The sequence below is a fragment of the Quercus lobata genome, chromosome 2 (assembly GCF_001633185.2).
Source record: "Quercus lobata isolate SW786 chromosome 2, ValleyOak3.0 Primary Assembly, whole genome shotgun sequence".
In the NCBI taxonomy this organism is placed as follows: domain Eukaryota; kingdom Viridiplantae; phylum Streptophyta; class Magnoliopsida; order Fagales; family Fagaceae; genus Quercus; species Quercus lobata.
The window spans coordinates 71,981,729-72,002,009 of record NC_044905.1 but is presented as its reverse complement, the minus strand read 5'-3'; the positions used below and the strand labels follow the sequence as shown (position 1 = coordinate 72,002,009).

Below are 20,281 nucleotides of genomic sequence, written 5' to 3'. Positions count from 1 at the left end.
TCTAGAAATTTTGAGACATATTGTGGCCATTTTGGAAAATTTAAAAGGTATTTTTAACATTTCAATGGTTTTAGGAGCAATTTTTTTATTTTTTTTGGTCATTTTAGTGGCTTAAAGGAGAACGTTTTGAAGATAAGGAAAATGACAATTTCCATAAAATGTTTTACGCCAAAACAAACAATCCCAAATATGAGAAAAATGAACTAATTTAGAAGTTGAAATGAGAAAATGAGATAAGCATTTTCCGAAATATGTTTTATGTTGCAAAAAATATGACCTATATTTCACAACCAATTAGAAGATTGAAAAAAATAAGGAAAACAACCTCAGCAAGTCTAGTTAGAGCAATTGGAGAAAGTTAAGGGAATACTTTTTTTTTTTTTTTTTACAAGATAAAATTCTAATCTAGCCAAATTTAAGTGAATATGTGTGTAAAATTCTCTCCCGAAAACTTGAACTCCAACCCTTACCCCCCACTTTCTACAAACACTTATACTTGTAGAGACTTATACTTGTAGAGTGACCATCGCACCAAGGGTGTACAATGATAAGTTAGGGAATACTTTTAGATGCTCCCAAAGTCAGCATTCTCTCGTCTCACATTCATGTTTGATTCCACTAATAAAATCCATCATGAATGTGTGAGGGCGCATCACGTCACCGTACTCTGAAAGTACCTAATAATTACTCAAAATTTAGACTCATACTCAATTAATACTTGGGCTTAGGTTTGAGATTTGTCAAAAATTTCAAGTCCTCAATGAAGAGCTGGCTCAAAATGTAACAAATTTTCACTTGAGAAAGGTGAACTAATTTACAACTACTGGGTACCAAAACCTTTACAATTTAAAAACAGGATTTAACATACTTCGAGATGAAGTATTCCTCCAAACATCTATACATACTGCCTACTTCAAACTATGTTTCCTTCCGCTTACCAAAAATAACCACTCTGGTCACAAGCTTTATACCCCTCACCCAAAGTTCAGCTGTTTCATACCCACCCTCGCACACAAAATGCACCTCCTTGTTCTTGGTAGTCACCACCCTAAAAATACCAGGTTCGTCGGCATCACCCTTACTCTTCCTATTCTTCCTAAAGGCATGACTAGGCCCGACCTCTGCATCCCGACAAATCACATTTCTCTGGCTTGACTTTCCCCATTGCAACACCCCTGAAGACCCCACCATTCTCATCTCCTTTTCATGTGGACTTCCTTTGCCTCCCTTAGTATGCTTTTGTACTTGGGCACCACCCAATACTAACTTGCACGCAAGCTCGTCTAGTAACACACTCTCTGCATCATTTTCCCTGCCAACGATTTTCCTTGCAAGTGAGAGGGCAGTTTCACCTCTAGCATTCTTAATATCGCAATTGGCCCCATGTGAGATCAAGAGCTCACACATTGAACCATGGCCTTCTTTGGCAGCTAACATGAGTGGAGTGTAACCATCCCCATCAGGGACATTTACATCATAGCCTCTGCTGGTAAGCAATCTAACCACATCCAAGTCACCACGTCGAGCAGCATAATGTAAAGCATAGAACCCTCCTGCATTGCGATTACCCTTTTCAAGAGCAAATTCTAGCATGACCTTCTCAAACAAGTCGTGATTCTGATTTAACTCAGATAAGGTGATTGCAGTTTCGCCAGATTTGTTGTGCAGCTTTACATCAGCCCCTGCATAGACCAGCAATCTGAATGCTTCAACATGACCCTTCAGAGCAGTAATCATGACTGCTGACAAACCATTTTCGTCCTGATAATCAAGATTAAATCCTCCCCAACTGATCAGAATTTCCAAAGCCTGAACATCACCAGTTTGGGCTGCAAATATTAGTGGACAGAAAACAGACATACTTCTGGATCTTGGTATCTTTCGAGTTTTGATTACATCTAATACTGCTTGTTGAAAACCAAGGGACCACCGGTTTGATCCAGCAATTAAACTTGCAGACTGACCAACAACATTGACCAAGCCAAAGTCAGCACCAGCCTTGGCCAACACTCTGAGACACTCTTGATGCTTATATTTTGCACAGATCATCAAGGCCGTGTCACCACAATCTGTTTTTGAGTTTAGATCACAACCAGAGTCAATTAGGCATTGAAGAATGGTTGATAATCCAAGACGAGCAGCCATGTGTATAGGGCGAAACTCAATTTTCTTGGTTGTCTTAACAAGGCATTCTACATTGGAACCACAACTTAAGAGCACCTTAACAGCTCCTTCATTGCCACATAGGATAGCGTGGTGAAGGAGGGTTCTTCCATAATGAGGAAAATCAGAAGAGTTTTGTTGTAGGAGCATGCGCAGAATTTCACCACTCACTTCAAAATACTCCACTGCACACCAGGTGATGGCGTAAGGCTCTGCCAACCCTGCACCTACTCGAAATTCTTCCCCTGTTGCCATGTCCCAAGACCATGCACCCAACTTCACTTTGATGTCCGTCCTAGCTCCAGCCTGTTTTTTACATTTTAGGAGACAGATCAAGGTGATGAGGAGAAGAAAACAAATATTAAAAGAAAAAACAGTAATGAGTCTGTCACTATCTTTATCCAATACAGAATCTGCAGTACAGATCCTATCACAAAGTATGAATATAGCCAAATTCTCATGCAGCTCTAGAAATGTGAAGCATTGGCTTGTCATTCGCAGGTACAGATCCAGCTGTAATGGCTACTTCATCAACATCACAGAGGGACCTACACCTTTAAGGGTTCTAACAGATTTATGAATTTGAGACAAATGACGAAAATTTTCATCATATTCTCCTCCCCCCCCCCCCCCCCCCCCCAAGCATTACAGACATTCACACTGGCTTGTCATACAGCTGTAATATCTACTATACCAACATCACAGAGGGACCTACCCATTTAATGAGCCAAACAGACTTAACGAGTAAGAGACTAATCATGATAATTTTCGTCATCTTTTGGCCCCAGCTCCTCCCACCCAAAAAACCCATTCAGGGTCATATGCAAATGCTTACACTACTATTTTGTTTGATATTAAAGGTCAATTTCACTTGATTGGTACATTTATGAGGTGTAAGCACAGTAAGCGTAAGCAATTAACTGCAAAAGAAGAGAGCCCACAAAATCCTGTGACTGATTGTTCTAATAATTAATAGCGACCCTTAAAAGACTCACCTGGAGTAGCAAACGGACGATGGGGGCCTGCCTACTAACCACAGCAGCAGCAAGTGCAGTACAGTCAACATTCATGTGAACAGAAGGCTTAGATGACTGAAGCAGGACCCGGTCAGCTGCACTGGCATCCACACCACACTGCCATTAAGCAAGGACAATCATGTCAACGAGATAAATCAAACAAGCTTTCAATAAAACATAGAGGAGAGAATCAATAACAATATTAATTGACCACGTGAAAGGACTCTTGTAACACATTGCAATAAAATGAGAGAAATGTATCCCCAAGCAACATGAAAAGGCAAAGGACATCTTTGTAGTGAGAGGCTCTCATTTTTATTAGCCTACCAACCATCTCTCCCAAACCCTGCAAAAGTGAGAGTTTTGTATACTAGGTACAACCTTTTTGACAAGGGTTGAAGAGTTTGTCAGTGACACATTTAAGTTTCAAGAAGCCAAACTTACCAAGAAAGCTAAAAACACATTGGTGTGTTACAACTGCCAAGTAAGCCCCATAGTATACACAGGTGAACTGTGTAGAGGGACAGTAACAGTATATATATTTAATAACTAATATATATGTGTGTGTGAGAGGCAAAATTAATATAAAGTAACACCTTTGGTGTGATGGTCACTCCGCAAGTATAAGTGCTTGTGGGGTGTACGGGACAAGGGTCGGAATTCAAGTCTCTAGGATGGAGCTTCACACATATATACACTTAGATTAGGCTAGAGTAGAATTTCTATCTTGTATCTAAAAAAAATATTAAAAAAATGACATGAAAAAAGCACCATATAATGCTCATTTCTGTTTTTCTACAATGGTCTACAGTAATATCTAAAAAGTTGGCAATTAACAGTCCAATATGAATACAAAGTTTTACCTTCATGAGAGTGTCTACTACATCCACAAACCCACTGCAGCATGCTGTGACAAAAGCACGCACAGCAATATGGGGCCGGATCAGATCAGAGCCCATAAGCAGCTCCACAAGCCTTGCATGACCATGACAGCTAGCCTCCAGCACAGCCTCTTCACAAGCTGGCTGTGATGCCCCAGCTCTAAGTAAGATATCAAGAATCTCAAGGTAGCCCTCCCTCACTGCTGCTGTTGTCGCAAAGCCCCTGAAGAGTTTCTGATTCACATCAGCTCCAATGCTCTGTCATTTAGAAGTGCCAATCCTTAGTACATTATAAAGCCATTGACAAGACTCCACAAGAAGACAATACACTCATTTTTCTATTTTTATTTTCTCAAAATCTCTAAGAATGTTAAGCATTTTGGGCTCGTCATTATTACAGAAAGTAATGCCACAAGCAGACAAAATGGGGAACAAATCTGAAGTGGTGAGCTTTCATTAGGCAGTACAAAAAGCCTTTGATAAGAAAGGGGGATGTATCATATGTGTACCCTTATGTACTTATCCTGCTCTGGCCAAAGGTCAGAAACAACTAAATGTGGGCACTAAGGACTGATTAATACTGATCAAACCAAAAAGGTAGATCTAAATATCTCTCCTTTCATCTCTTCCTTGGATACTCTTTTCTTTCTTTCTTTTTTCTTTTTTTTTTTTCAGTTACGGAGGGAAGGAAGGTGGGTGTAATTGGATCTGAAAATACATACCTACCTTTTTATGATAGGCTAGTTGATGCCTTTTTATTGTTTTATGATTAACTCTAATTATGAAATACAGTAGCTCAGTAAAATAATAAACAATACGAATGACTGGGCCACAACATTGAATATTTACTCTATACCTCAAATTACACACATTTACTTTATAAAACTAAAAGAAAACCAAAACAGCCGATATTAAATAAATAATTGCACAAGCAATAGAGAAATATCAACACTCACAGTAACAGCCCTACTGTATGTTTTGTAACAAAATGCAACACATGACAAGGAAGTAAGGATCATGAGATCATCACATTTTTTTGTGCTTACGCATGAATAAAAGTTTTAACAGTAATTTGTACAAAGTTTTGTGGAGGATAGTTGGCATACTATTTTAGCAACCTAAGCAAAAGATCACTATGCTGTCAAAATAATTGAACTCTTGCAATTGGCACTTCCAATGTTTAGACATCCAAAGTTCAAATCCCCCCTCCCCCAATTATCACATTATTCCAAAATTTTTTTAAAAAAAAAGAAAAAGAAAAAAAAAGAAGACTATTCCATTTATACATATTAAAGAAAAACAGCATTTTCCATTTCCCATAAGTAAAAACAAAAAACAAACTATAGATGAATAGATCTAATAAAAACCCAACTGCCAATCAATGCTTGACAGAACATGAATACCAACAGTTCGGGTTTCTATAATCTACAACAGTTAAAAAATACAAAACAATTAAGGGTCAAAATCATCAACAAACTTCAGTAAATACAGACCATTCAGAAAAACATTCTAGAATATTGGCATGATATGTGTAACAGCTTTGACAAAAGTCCATGACTCCGCTCTGATGGTTGAGAAAAATTGTTTTCTTGCTTCTGTATTTTCGACCCAACCAAGAGAAAACGCTACATTAAAGTACTGACCACTTAATCACAAAGCTTCACCAACACATTTAATTACCTGAGCAGCTAAATTGATCACACAAACAGAGTCTTGAAGTTCACGTAAATAATCAGAGAGACAGGCCCCACAGTCCCACACAAACTAAAGATAAAGAGAAAATTATAAAAACAAAGGCACGAGAGTTTTGTAACTCAACTGGCACGTGTTTACAACGAAAACAGAGTTCAAATCCCCGCACCCATTGTAACTATCATCATATTATAAAAATGAAAAACCAGAAAATCAAGAATTGGATTCGAACCCAGCCCATATTTACATTAATGAGAGACAATGAGGCATTTATGTTGGGGACCTAATGAAGGGAAAAGCATTAAAGACTGAATCCTAAAAGAGTAGAGACAGACATAAACAACTTTAATTCCCAAAATCTTAGTGTGGTGATTCAAATATCAAACCTTAGCTTTCCCAAAGCATTGCTTTAAGATTTAAAGCTTAATTAAAACGAATCTTAATACTATACCTAAATCTTCACAGTACTTAAGGAGCAGATATAAAAATTCAAATATGCTCAAATTTTTCAAAAAAAAAAAAAAAATTAAAGCACTTTCGAATAGTAAATACTCTCACAAAATATAGCGATAGGAGCCCTAGATTTTCACGCATGATATGCTTCCAAATCAGTAAAAATGAAAACTTTGAATCACACGTAAAATTAAAAACACTTGGACTGTTCTAAAATAAGCGTAAAAAACTTTGGAATCAGTGAAAACCAGCAATGAGAATAAAAAAAACCATAAATCTCAATCTGAATCACCAAAATGCATATAGAAACACTGTCAATATTTTCAAAAACAAAACAGAACACTTTACAAAAGAGAAAATTTTCAAAATTAAAAACAGAAACGGATCTCAAATTTGATCACTAAAACAAAACACTTTCAATATTTTTCAAACACACAGAAAACAGTTTCACTTACTGAGAATCAACAATGCGAATGAAACAGTTTAAAAAAAAAAAAACAAAAAAAACAAAAAACTCAAGCTTGAGTGAGAGTGAGTCTGAGTCTGAGAGAGTTACCAGTAGCTTCTTCACGAGGGAGACGTTGCCGGAGTGTACGGCGAGGAACAAGGCGGTGACGTCAGTCTTGAACTCGTTGTACTCGACTCGGACCTGACTCGCCGATTCATCGCACGGTATCACCTCGGCCTTCCTGCTCTTCAGGCACACGGCGCCGACGAAGTTAACGTCGACATACGGATCGGCGATGAGCTCCAACGCCGACTTCAGATCGCCGGAGAGCGAAGCTTCTAGAAGGCGTTGCGAGACTTCGGCCTCGTAGTCCACCGGAAACACCTGTTTCCCGGAGAACACAGTCATTGTATGGCGTTTTGGTACACGCGGCGGAGGCTGAGCTCAGGTAGTACGAAACTGTGGCTGCAACTTCAGGTGAAAGACTCGCATGCGGGGTGTGTGAGAGAGAAATGGTAATGCGAAGCTCGAGAGAGAAAGAGAGAGAGAGAGAGAAAAAAAAAGAAAACTTGAAAGTTGTGAGCGCCAGATACGAGAGAGAATGGGGTGCGAATTTATTGGGATGGTTTTACTGTGATTTACTACTAATATTTAACTACGGTTAAATAAAATACTATAAATAAAAGGTGGTTAAAAATCTTGGGTCAGTATCGATTGGTCAAGATAAAAAAAGCGCTGTAAATCTTGGCTCGGCTTCAGTCTTGGATAAAATATCGTATAATTTGAAATATAAGCTGTTAAAACTTTTTTTTTTTTTTTTTTTGGTTAATAAGCTGTTAAAACTTAAAAGTGTTAAAACGTTTGAATTTTCTCAGCCAAAAAAAAAAAAAAAAAGTTTGAATTTTCAAATTTTGGAAACCATAATTAGACTTTATATCCATTTGATTGGATTGGTTCAACTATTATCCAAAATGTTATGTTTTACTTACAGCAAGATCATTAACAAATCTTACATTTAAATCATGTTTATTTGTCAAGAATTGTGTAGCTCAATTAGTATATTTTTTAAAATATAATGAATTTAAACACTGCATTTTTTGACTATTGAATTATAAAAATGAAGAAACCACGTTTCTTGAAAAATAATCATAGAAAAAATAAAATTAATAATAAATACTATGGTTTAAATTCACAAACCAAAAGTTTAAGCTGATAAGGAAAAAAAAAAACTATTAGGGGGTAAAAGTATGAATTTTTTCAACTATAGATCGACAAATTTAATTTAATTTAATTTAAATCATACATGGATAAAGTGAAACTACACTAAAAAATAAGGTGAAATTAATCTAAAATGTAGAGAGAGAAAATTCAAGTTAAAAATAAAATTATTATCATTTAAACATAAAATGCATTCAATTGTGCTATAATTTATTATATTCGCTGTTTAATTCAATTAATTGTGCTATGAAGTTTGATCTATTGATATCTTTACATATATGTGTGAATTTCAAATAATTTAATTGATAAAATATCTTATCGTCGAATAAGAAATCAATTGTTGGCTTTAATTAGCCCGATAGAGTTGACTTATTGATCACTTGCTCTTGTTGTTCTTCTTATAGATACTAGTGGGATAAGGTTGAGGTCAATGGTGGTCTTGTGGCCATTGATGGCTACAATGGGGTCGATGGAGTTGTGCTTCTTGGTTGGATTATTCCTTGAAGACAACTTTATTGGCTAGGATGGTGCATGTAATTTGTAAAAATACAAATACAGAGAGAGAAAGATAACATGGTTCAACATAATGACTTACATCTATAGCAAAAGACTCTTGAAAGTTACATGTTTACTTTTCTAAATTGTATGTTACCAAGAACCCAATGAAAAAAATATACTAGGTGTAATATGGTAAACTTAAAACCATGATAGCCTATGGTATTTTGCAAAACCTTGCAATATACATTTATGACAATATCTTAATATATTCTATGAGCTAAACATTTATAGTAATATGCTAATATATTCTCTTATCCCACTCAAACTTAAGGTGGAGGGGTAGCAAAAACTTGAGTTTGAAAAGAATGTCTCCAATGCTTGTTGAAAGAATCAAGCCCCACAAAGAAACATGAAAAATATCACCGTCCAAGCAAGAGAAGTCTATGAAATGCATGATGCGGGAGTGGAAGTAGCTGCATCTCCAAAACATGTATTGTATGGAGTAGAGAACTATAAAAGTCAAATCATAGGTCAAGTGTACTGCCAAAATGAAAACTGGCACTAACTTTGAAGTGCATGAGACATATGGATGATGTCTTCAAGGTAAGAAATAGAGTACGCAACCACAAGAAAGCACATGATTAGGATTGAAACGGTTTGTGAAGGTGTATGTAATGCTCAAATGGTGATAGGACGTGAATGTAGATCTAAGGAGTCTAGGTTAATTAACATGGTATCTAAGTCACGAATATTGTGACTTAGATACCATGTTAAAATAGGAAGAAGAAATTAATGATATATTGAGAGAGTATGATAATTAACGTAATTCGATCGAATGACCTATGTCCACAATATAAAACCCAAAATGACTACATTTTATTACTATTGAATTCTATGTTACAAAGAACCCGTATTAATATAAATACATTCTGTTATCTCTAAATATCACTATTGAACATTACTATTGAATTGTATGTTACAAAGAACTCATTCCCCTTCCATGATGTTATCTAAGTAATCTCTTCTTATCTATGCAAAATAAATCCACTGCAAACGACACCGAATCTTCTTATAGACATTTACCCTTGATTTCTTTTTTTTTTTGCCAAATATTTACCCTTGATTTCAAAGGACACATTTGAGTACTTCCCATATAAAATTCCAAAGTTGTCTTATTTTTGCAGATAAATTATTATCTTCTTTGTTTGATCAGGAAAGAAAATAGCTAGAAAACAACAAACATACTGTGAAGACATTCTGCATTGTGATAAGCATATTATCTTCAGAGGCCAGAGTGTGAGATTTCTTCGAGAATTGCAATAATGCTTTTACCTATATAATTGAACATGAGACATTATTATTTCAATCAATGTTTCTCACCATGGTAAAACAGTGTCATCAATGTTTCTCATACTGTCAAGGGGGTTCTGTTTCCTTTTTCACTTTTACTTCATATACTTACCCTTAAAGGGAAAAGAAGAAAAACAATCTGCGTAAAGAAAAAGTTAGACTCCGAGCCTTCGAATATTTTATCCAAAAAATAAAAGAAAAAAGAGACTTAGTCCGAGCGACCAAGTCCTGGATACTCCGTAGTCAATACGAGTACTAGAGAAGCAACAGTTTCTGCTTACTTCAGTCAATCTTTTTTGACCAAAATTTCCACTCTGTCAACGTATGCTTTCGCTGTGTGACTGAGTCCTCGGTCTAAAGCATAAAACTATTCTACTCCATATGACAGTATTACTACAGCCACGTTCTTTTTAGTTTTCACAGCCTGTTTCTATTGAGAAAGTAAATTGTAATTGGTTTAATATTATTTTTAGTGAGGCTTTTGGTTAAATATTATGCAAATTGAAGTTTATTTGTGATATGAGTAAAGTTTAAAGTTATTTAAGAGAATGAGAAGAGATGTGAATTTTGATAATAGTATTGTCAAAATTGTGAGAAAAGGCAAGAAAGAGGAAAGAGAAATGATGTGACGGAAGAATGAGAGAGAAAAAGTGATTTCAACAATGGTAATACTGAAATATTAGCCCAGTTTTACCAACTAACCTAATCGAAATAAGGGGAGGAAAAAAAAATTTTGAATTGCCACAATTCAATTTTTTTCTTTATTTTTATTTATTTATCTCTCCCCTCTCCTCCTATTTTGGCACTTTAATTACCATAATTTAACTTTTTTTTCCCTCCTCTCTCTCCTCTATTTCGGCAATGAGATTGTCATGATTAAATTTTTTTTCTCTCTCCTTTCTCCTCCTATTTCGGCAATGACATTGCCACAATTAAAATTTTTTCTCTCTCCTTGTTTCAGTTAGTTCAATTGGGTAGCACAAAAATTGGGCAAATATTTCAACAATACCATTGTCGAAATCACTTTTTGTCTCCCCTTTTCATCACATCATTTCTCTTTTCTCTTTCTTACTTTTTCTCACAATTTTGGTAATATCATTGCTAAAATTTACATCTTTTCTCATCTCCCTAAATAGCTTTGAGCAATACTCATATTACAAGTAAACTCCAATTTGCACAATATTTAGCCTAAAGACTCTATTTTTACATTAATCCATTTTCATACAGAACTAAAAGCAATAAAGCAATTAAGAAAAAAATTAACGGATGTCCTAAAGTATTGGTTTAGGAGATATTTTTAGAAAAATTTTATGGCAAAAGAAAAAAACAATTAATTAATTTGATGGCTCTTTATATTTTTCATAAAAGTTATATCAAAACTTTCTTAAAATAGTTTATTAACAATTATTTCATGAGTAGTGAGTACCCATTAATATGACTCATAAAATAATGCTATATGCTCAAAACTTTTACATCGTTTTTTTGCAATAATTAAATTAACAAGTTTTTACTCATTTTTATTTGGCATTCACCACTAACACAACTTTTTGCTTACCATTAGTAATATGTCATCAAGAATTGTGAAATTTGTTGTGTATTATAAGCAATAACATATTGACACAACTTCTTTAAAATAGTTGTAATAAAACAAAAAATTGTATCACTGTAGAGTTTATTCTAGTTTGTATCTAACGATTATAATTCTTACTTTAAAAAATTAAATATGATTACATATTTTTAAAGTATAATCATTTAAATTGTATGTTTTTTATATTCTTAATATATATATCAAATTTTATACCAATAAAATATTATTTATTACCGATTTATAAATTTAATTTTTATACATAATTTTATACTAAGAAATTTATAATTTAAATATTTAATTGACAATATAATTTTTTTTTTAAATGTAGATATTGAATAGAGCTATAATTAGCCAAATTTTGTCCTATTCGGTATTGGCACAAAATTTTCACGTGCGAATCACAAATTAGCTCTACGACAAGTGAAATGGTCGTGAATTGATCAGCTAATCGTGTAGAAGTGGATTTCCTCATATTAAATGCCAATGTAGTACTGTAATGACTCGTGTCCTATTTATGACTCTATATGCTAGGGACCCTTTTGAAAAAGAGGAAGAATATCTGGCCAATCACCATTAATTTATGTATCCATCCTACAGATTGGGACCCATATATATATTCAGCGGAAAAATATTTGGTACACCGTACATCGATCCGCTCTGGTTTCGTGTCTCAGAGACAGAGAGGATGCTGCTGAGGCCAGAGATAACGGTACGTACATATATTATTGAACATCCCGGCCGGTTCAGCTGGATGCACCTAATTTACTCACCATCTAGGATCTCACAAGATCTTCCACACACAGTACTACTTGTACATTAGTATCCCATTGTCACACTGGATTCCAGCCAACTGTACCTCGCTGCAAGTTCTCAATTGTGACACAGTGATATATGTCATTATTTCAACGAATTTAATACACAAAAGAAAAAATATTGTAGCATTGAATTCGAGCCAAGATATCGCCGAAAGTTCACAACCGCAATGGCTAGCGGTGGGATTGTATAAAAATAAAATTAAGTCCCACAATGATAATAAGGGTCCGTTTGGATACAGTTGAAAACTGAAAACTGAAAAATATTGTAGCAAAATAATTTTTAAATATGTCAATAGTACCGTAGGACCAATTTTTAATGAAAAAGTTGTTAAAAAGTGAAATTTGTAGGTCCATAAACAATACACGATATACTCTGATTGGCTAAAAGAATTTGAAAAGTCAAAATTTACGGTTACTGTTCATTAAACGGTACATAAACTGTAACCGCACGTCTGAAAAACGTGTGAAAAAAAAAAAAAAAAAAAGAAGGAAAAAACGCAAACGCGCTGATTTTCAGCGCAATCCAAACGCAGCTTAAGTAATTTGGGATGAGGGGAATGCATTTTCCAATAAGGGACCATAGTCCATACTCACGCACGTGGATGATAATGCTAGTGTAGACTGTAGAGTACTGTGTATTGTTACAGTAAACTCTGTTTAGAAACTTTTTTTTTTTAATTAATGTAATTTGATATAAATAGAATTTATACTATTCATATATATATATATATATACATACATATACATATATATATATAACACTTACATTGAGTTAATTTAGCATTTAGGAAGCACAGACATGAACATGGTTATGGACTATGAACACATACGACATAGTAACACAAACAATCTCTTTAAAATTATAACATAAAATAGGCAGCACACGACAGAAACATAACACCCTAAATAAAGTGTAACTACTTCCCAAGTTTACATGAAGTATGAAAGGCATGAAACACAGCATAAAGTGTGACTACTTCCTAAGTTTACATAAGGTCAACAAGAAGTATGAAAGGCATGAAACACAGCAGACACGTTATGTTTATTGTTTTATTGGAGACAGCAACACTGACGTGCCTGTCGATACTGGGAGGAGACATGTATGGTGTTTATCAGATCTCCAACTCTTTTAATTATATGTCTCAATAATATAGTTTAATAATTTTCAGTATATGATATAATATTTCCTTTTAGATGCTTCTACTAATGAATCCAACTACTATATCCTAGAAATTGAAGACAGTTACAAAACATGGCAGTTGAGTTAAATTATAATAAAAAATGTAGATGATAACTTAACGCACGTCTCTTTTTATAAATGAGCAAAACCAAGTCCTCGCGTGGCATGCATGCCTGGTATTGCCATGGACTATGTCAGTGGTGAGTCTGGTGACACAAAAAAAATACTGAATAGTTTTTATTTTGGTTACTTTTCAGTGAGACTGCATGCCATTAGATATGCTTGTACTTAAATACTTAGTAGGGCATGTTTGTAAAGTTATTCTAATAATGTTGTTTGTATTTTTTTAGAAATATGTGTGGGTGAAAAAATGTGTAGAAATATGTGTAATGTTGTTTAAAAACTGAAAATTGTTGTTCAAAATCCCATACCAAACGGCTCCTTAATTGTTGAAGTTGAACACAAATAAGTTTAATAGAGCTTAAATAAGTAGGGTTTGGTTAATGTGTGTCTTTAGAGCATATATTAATCATATATTTTAGAAAAATTTTTATGAAAAATTAAAAAAACTATCAAAAAAGTCAGTCACATTTTTATTTTTTCATAAAAAATTTCCTAAAATATTTGTGCCCATATAAGTGCATATATAATACTATAAAGTGGATTGGGAGATTTGGGAGTGGGTAAGTACATCATACTAGTAGTAAAAATTGGGCTTTTCTTTGGAGTCAAATAGCATAATTTTAAGAAAAAATGCATGAGAAATGCATCCGGTCAAACTTATTTAGTTGTGTAATACTTTTTTGAAGTTTGAGTTTTGTCAAACTCAAGTTCTAAGTGAAATTCGAGTTTCAAGTATTATGTTAGATCATATTGCTACGCAACCCCATAATGCTTGGAACTCAATTTTGATAAAGTTGACTTTCACATAAAACTCGGATATGATAAACTCAAATTCCAAAAAAGTGTTATACAAAAAATTAATTTGATTAGATATATTTTTTCTAAATTTTTTTCTAAAATTATACTATTTGACCAAATTAGTCTAAAAATGTCTAAAAATGAATTTCAATATCAGTTTTTTTTTTTGTTTGGATTTGAATTTTTCAGGGTTGTGTTTCATTCCCAAAGTTCCAGCAGTATATATTGGATCAAGATTTGAGTGCATTGATGGAGTGAGTGCAAAAATTGTCTGATCCTAGTAATGAAGTAGAATCTTTATTATCAATTTCCAAAAAACGTGAAGCTCTTACTCACTCTCGCAGTCTTTCATGGCCATGGGTTGTCGGTTGACTAGTGACTTAGGGGGAGGTATGACTCTGCACGTGATGCGAAGGAGGAGTTTCCACTGTCTTTCGTACGTGCCTTTTTGTTCATAATTAATAATTTAAATTGATGATGAACGCAGTGCACGAGGGGAATCAACATTTGCATTGCACAACCCATTCATGTGATCCTCTTTAATGCCATTGCAACTTCGTTTACTATAAACTCACTATACTCAGTATTAGTCAACCAGAGAGAGAGAGAGAGCTAACTTGAGTTGACTACTACTAGTATATACTATATGGCAGTAGCAATTCCATAGTTTCGCCGAAGGTACTGACTGGTTCTTAATTATTACTTAATTCATTCATTCATGGCGTTGTATATATATATATGGAGTGACACTTTTTGCTAAATCATGAAGCAATGTATTGATGAAGATCAAACTATACAAATTGGGTGTCTTAAAGAGTTGGCATTTGTGATTTGTATAGTGTATACCTAGCTAGCTAGGGTACTTCAAATGGGATGCTGATTTTTTTTTTTTTTTAATTATTATTCCTTTTACTTGCTAATAAAAATCGATTTGTCTTATTTGGGTGTGGTTGTTTTGTGCGTGTCAATGAAAATTATGCAAACAACTTCAATTTTAGGCTTTTAGCTTTAAGAAGAAATGACTTCGTTTTAACTTTTCCTTTCTTTTGGATGAATGAGTTTTTAAGTTGATCAGAAGGTGGAGATGAGTCTCGTCATGAATTTTGACTTTCAATCGATACTAAATTTGTGTAGTTAAACTTAAAAGTGACCCCTTTTTATGTTGGTGGCCTTTTGTTTTTAGAAGAAGTTAGGTGAGCCTCTAACTCAAAGGTAGATGCTTTCTAATTCTAATTTACCGAGGTACATAAATATATTAATAAAAACAGTGATATATAGGATCAATTTTATTCATTAATTGAAAAGGCCATATGTCACTATAAAATTTTTACTCTTTGATTGTAATTTATTTTGAGATTTGTTTTATTATATACCGAAGGATTTGAAACATATATATAAATATATATATATATATATGTGATATTTATTTTAAGATATTATTTATTTTTAAATTATTGGACAACATGCCAACGAATTTATTTTTGGTTTAGATGAAATTTGATCTCAAATCTCTTTTTCGAGATAAGAAACTTTTTAAATTGAGCTAATAGAAATTAGAAATCCACTTATTTGGAAATTATCACTATATTTTTTTAGAGAGTTTCAACTTATGACGTCCGTTCCTGATGATAGCTTTTTTATCACCAGACCAAGACATCAATCAGTTTTTTTGGTGTAGGCAGGGATTGAACCCTAGATTTCTTATACAACCATCAGAGACTTTACCAGTTGAGCTCACTGGAACCCACTAAATTATCACTATATTAAACTCATATTTTTATGCTAATTTATTTTGTATAACTTATACTAGTTTTTTATTTGGTAGAAAAAAGTATAACTTACTAGTTTATACTGCCTATAAAAGATGCTTTTTCTTCCCCTTAATTGAGAAATATGCATTAGTTCACTAGATAAATTTATTCTTCTTTGTGTTTTTCTCTCAACTTCGGTTCTTAATTTACAAATACTAATATAATAGTATCATATGTCTAATTATATAATACCATATATCATAGTACTTAAAATGTCGATTAGTAAGATAGCTAGCACTAGGGATAGACAGGCTAGATTGCTAGAATATCCTAGCGATAGAATGACCAAAAGTTTATTATATTAGTTGATAATTAAGAGAACGACAAATGCCTGTGTCTCAACTTGATCAGTGATCTCACACTAAATCTTGTAAAAATAAAGGTATAAATATAAATAATGTTTTCATGCAATATTTGAAGTAAATAAACAGGATAATATACCATCTTCCCATTTTCTTTATTTTAAGGAGTACACATCGGTGCAAGATATATTATTAATATTAATATTAATATTAATAATAATATTATTATTATTATTTAATGCATATTTTTATGAGCAAGAAAATTCATTTTATTTATTACTTTATATTTGGTGGAACAAACTGACATGATGCAATAACTCCGAAGGTTAAAATGTGCATGGATGAAAATATAACATCGAGGGTAGGTTATGACTAGAAACAGAAGGGAGGGTAGGTTCTGACTCTTTATTAGGGCCCCTTTATTAGTTTAGGACCAGAAAAGAAAAATCAAATTTTGAACCTGTGATATAGAACTATTCAAGATCCTGCAAAGTTGGCCCCAACGACTTGACCCATTGTCCTTGATGTTGGTTCCAATTGTTTTCCAAAGTTGGGCAATGGAAGCCTTTATGATCATTACAAATCTTCCTTTTCTAACACTCTTGGCTCCTTCCCTCATAAATAACCTTAGAACAATTGGAAGTTGGAAGTGCCTAAGCTAATCATTCTCAAACATTCAATTCTTACCAATTCCATTTAAATTATAATAATTGGTTTAAACCAATTATTATAATTTAAATGGAGTTGGCGCCACCATGCACTTTTTTTCTTGATAGATTCTGATTCTTATTATAATCAAAATCTAATAAATTTTCTTTGTCAATATGACCTTCTAAAAGCTTTTTGTACCATTGCTGATCTCACTGGCTTAAATTAATCAGCAAGATTAAACTATGATTAATATCATAAGGGCGCCACACAATTCAAATAGTCAAATATATGATTGGGGGCCACTTGGTTCACCGGTTGCTCAGCTAATTAGCCATGCAAAGTGAAAGTTGTTTTGGACATAGATAGATAGATAGATTGATCTTTAAGACACCAACTAACACCAATATAAACAAGTTGCTTATGTTTCAAAGTTCTAAAACTTAAGCAAATATGATGATTTTGTCTTATTTGGGCTTAAATCCAATATGGGTGGAGAGGGGGACATCTTTAATTTTTTTCCTTTTTTTTCATAAAATGGTAACCAAACTTTTTAAAGCCATTGCCTCCCCTTTAAGTGAAAAAATAAAAAGACAATGATCAAAGTCATTCAACAGATTTCTTGCCCCACGGTTTTATCAGGAAATGATTGAGGGAGCCTAAATTCTTTATTGTTCAAATGATGATACCCAAAAACAAGCTCTTGTGGGCAACTTAATGTATGAAAAGGCAAATCGTATGCATGTCTTTCAAGTTTCAATCATGTACAATGGAAATGAAATGGCCTTTTACTTTAAAGTATTAAATATTTCTAGAAGCAGCTCTCAGCTCTAAAACTCTCCTATTTGACATGTATTTTTTTTCTTATTGAATTACGTTTTTCCTCACTCCCTTGAATTTTAAATTGAAACTAGTGCATTTGGCTAATTAATAATTTATTTTTCATTTTTTAATAAATAAAATAAAAGTTTAATCAACCAATAATTTTTTTAGGAAACATATACTAATATATAAGGTGTTGTTTTTGACAAGTTATAGATATATTTTGCAATTAGAAAGATTTAAATATGTAGTATTTTGATTCAAAAAAAAAAAAATTGTAGTATTTTGATTTTTGATAATCTCACTTTAGAGTGGACCAAGTCAGGCCTTTGGAAAAAGTTAGTTGTGTTACTCATTTTCATGATCCTTTTAAGTTATAATCAATTAATTAATTATATCTCTAGTTAAAAGTTTGACCCACATTGAAAAGTCGAAGATAATTTAACGATTCATTTCAATGTTAAGGTAGGTCACATGTAAATAGATATATAAAGGTTCTTTTATTCTATTTACCAACCAACAAAAATAGTTATTTTATTGCCTTTTGTATGAGAGTGCCCTTTCACGCACGCAACAAACTAGCATCAATGCTTTTGTTGTCACAACAACAAACTATTATATGAGTTTTCGCTTTTAAAAACGCGTGTACCATAAAAGGCTTTAAAATTCATCCATTTTTAAAGAGTTTGAAAAGGCATTTAATTTTGGTGACAAGTAATTTATGTAGCGTTAATGAAAAGATTTCGTAAAATTATAATTTAAGGGTGTAATAGATTAATATACTTTTTTTTTTGAAAAATAATTACAACATACTGTTAACCCCGTAACTTGAACCATTTCCTCCCCTAAACTCCCGAGCACTTTATATATAGAGAAGTGTCAATTTAGCTACAAGGCCTTTGACAGAATAAATTAATATACATGGTTTCAAAGAAAGTAACCAATAAAACCATAAAGTGAATGGTTGTTATTTGATTGACTAATTTTTTTTTTTTTTTTGTTTCCTATTTGGCTACCAAGAAATTAGATTGTAAAGTAAAAGAAAAGAGTGGGGAAAAAAATATAAAACAAAGAGAAACGGCAACATATTATATGACATGTCAATTTTGTGCCCATATGTAACTGAAATAACCATTTTATACTAGTTATTTTTTATTCTAATAATGTGATTTAATCAATTAGAGATATTAGCATCTTCTCAAAAAAAAAAAAAAAAAAAAAAAGAAGAAGAAGAGATATTAGCATTTTTCGTCAATGAAACTACAGTAAACTACAAAGACAACTTTGTCAGTGTAAAAAAAAAATCATGATGAAATTGATGTGATTGAATTCGTGAGTACCAAAATGAAATCACTTTCCATATTTGTAAGGCCAACAAATGATTATTTTTATTTTATTTTTATAATTCAATAGTTGGTGATGAAGGAATTTGAATTCAGGATGTTTCCATTAAAACTATCATGAGGTGTTAGCCAATTGAGTTACAAGACTCTTAACTTATTTATTTTTATAGAGTCCAAAAAATCATTTACTTTTGGTGATAAGTAATTTATGTAGCGTTAATGAAAGGATTTTTGGGAAAACTATATTTTAAATCTTATAATATAGTTTAGGGGTGTAGTAAAATATATAAGTTTCAAAGAAAGTGTTAAATAAAATTGTGTGGAGTTCGAGGACTGAAGAGGACTAAAACATGAAATGTTTCACACAAAACCGCTCGTAGAAGTGTATCAACCTCGAGGACTTCACTAACCCGAGCATGGGAGGGGATACAGAGTAGCGCTTCATGGAAACCGATGCGGAAGAGAAAGGACCATGAGGGGGGCAGTGACGGTGGGAGGAAGCTTCCTGGAGAAGTTTACCTTCCCCCTCCTCATTAAATGTTCTGGAACAAACTTAACAACTGCATTTAATGAGGAAATGACTCCTGAACAATATCTTCACAACTAGCAACCCTTTCCACCACCTTCAACAGAGTATTGATGGGACAAATGTCCTTAGAAACGCTTGGAGGCAAACAGATGGAGGATTAGGATATGAAGAAGAAGGGTATAAAAGGAGAGGAGTCTCCCAGAAGGGGGGGGGGGGGACCTTTTTCTTGTGAAGAAACTAGAAAAAAGAGAAAGTATACAGTGCATTATTGGGTGTAAAACTTAGACCTTATATACAAGAGACTAATCCTCAAATCTGCCCGAGGAGAGCTATTTTTCTTATCATATACTTGAATTAATCCTTTTGGTCATTCTAGACTCTTTGGTCTTTGATTTGAATTCAGATTAGAATTGCACTTGAATTGTTTGCCCACTCTCTAAAGAAATTCTATTGTTGGGCTCGAATTTGAGGGACTGGGCAACACTGTTCTAAGTGGGCTTGGGCCTTTATTTTTAGAGTACTTACAAAAACCATAAAGTGAATGATTGTTATTATTATTATTATTATTTTAGAATGAAGTGAATGATTGTTATTTGATGAAGC

The 20,281-nt window shown here is 33.3% G+C and overlaps 1 protein-coding gene across 1 annotated transcript; it reads right to left on the bottom strand.

Annotated features, from left to right (window-relative positions):
• Positions 1-684: 684 nt before the first annotated feature.
• On the bottom strand, positions 685-7,258 carry LOC115976473 (ankyrin-3). Its single transcript, XM_031097776.1, has 4 exons — positions 6,762-7,258; positions 4,043-4,318; positions 3,159-3,296; positions 685-2,469 (listed from the first exon to the last, which is right to left on the bottom strand). The coding sequence occupies exons 1-4, from the start codon at positions 7,059-7,061 to the stop codon at positions 919-921; spliced, it is 2,265 nt and encodes a 754-aa protein (XP_030953636.1). The 5' UTR covers positions 7,062-7,258; the 3' UTR covers positions 685-918.
• Between the last annotated feature and the right edge of the window lie 13,023 nt (positions 7,259-20,281).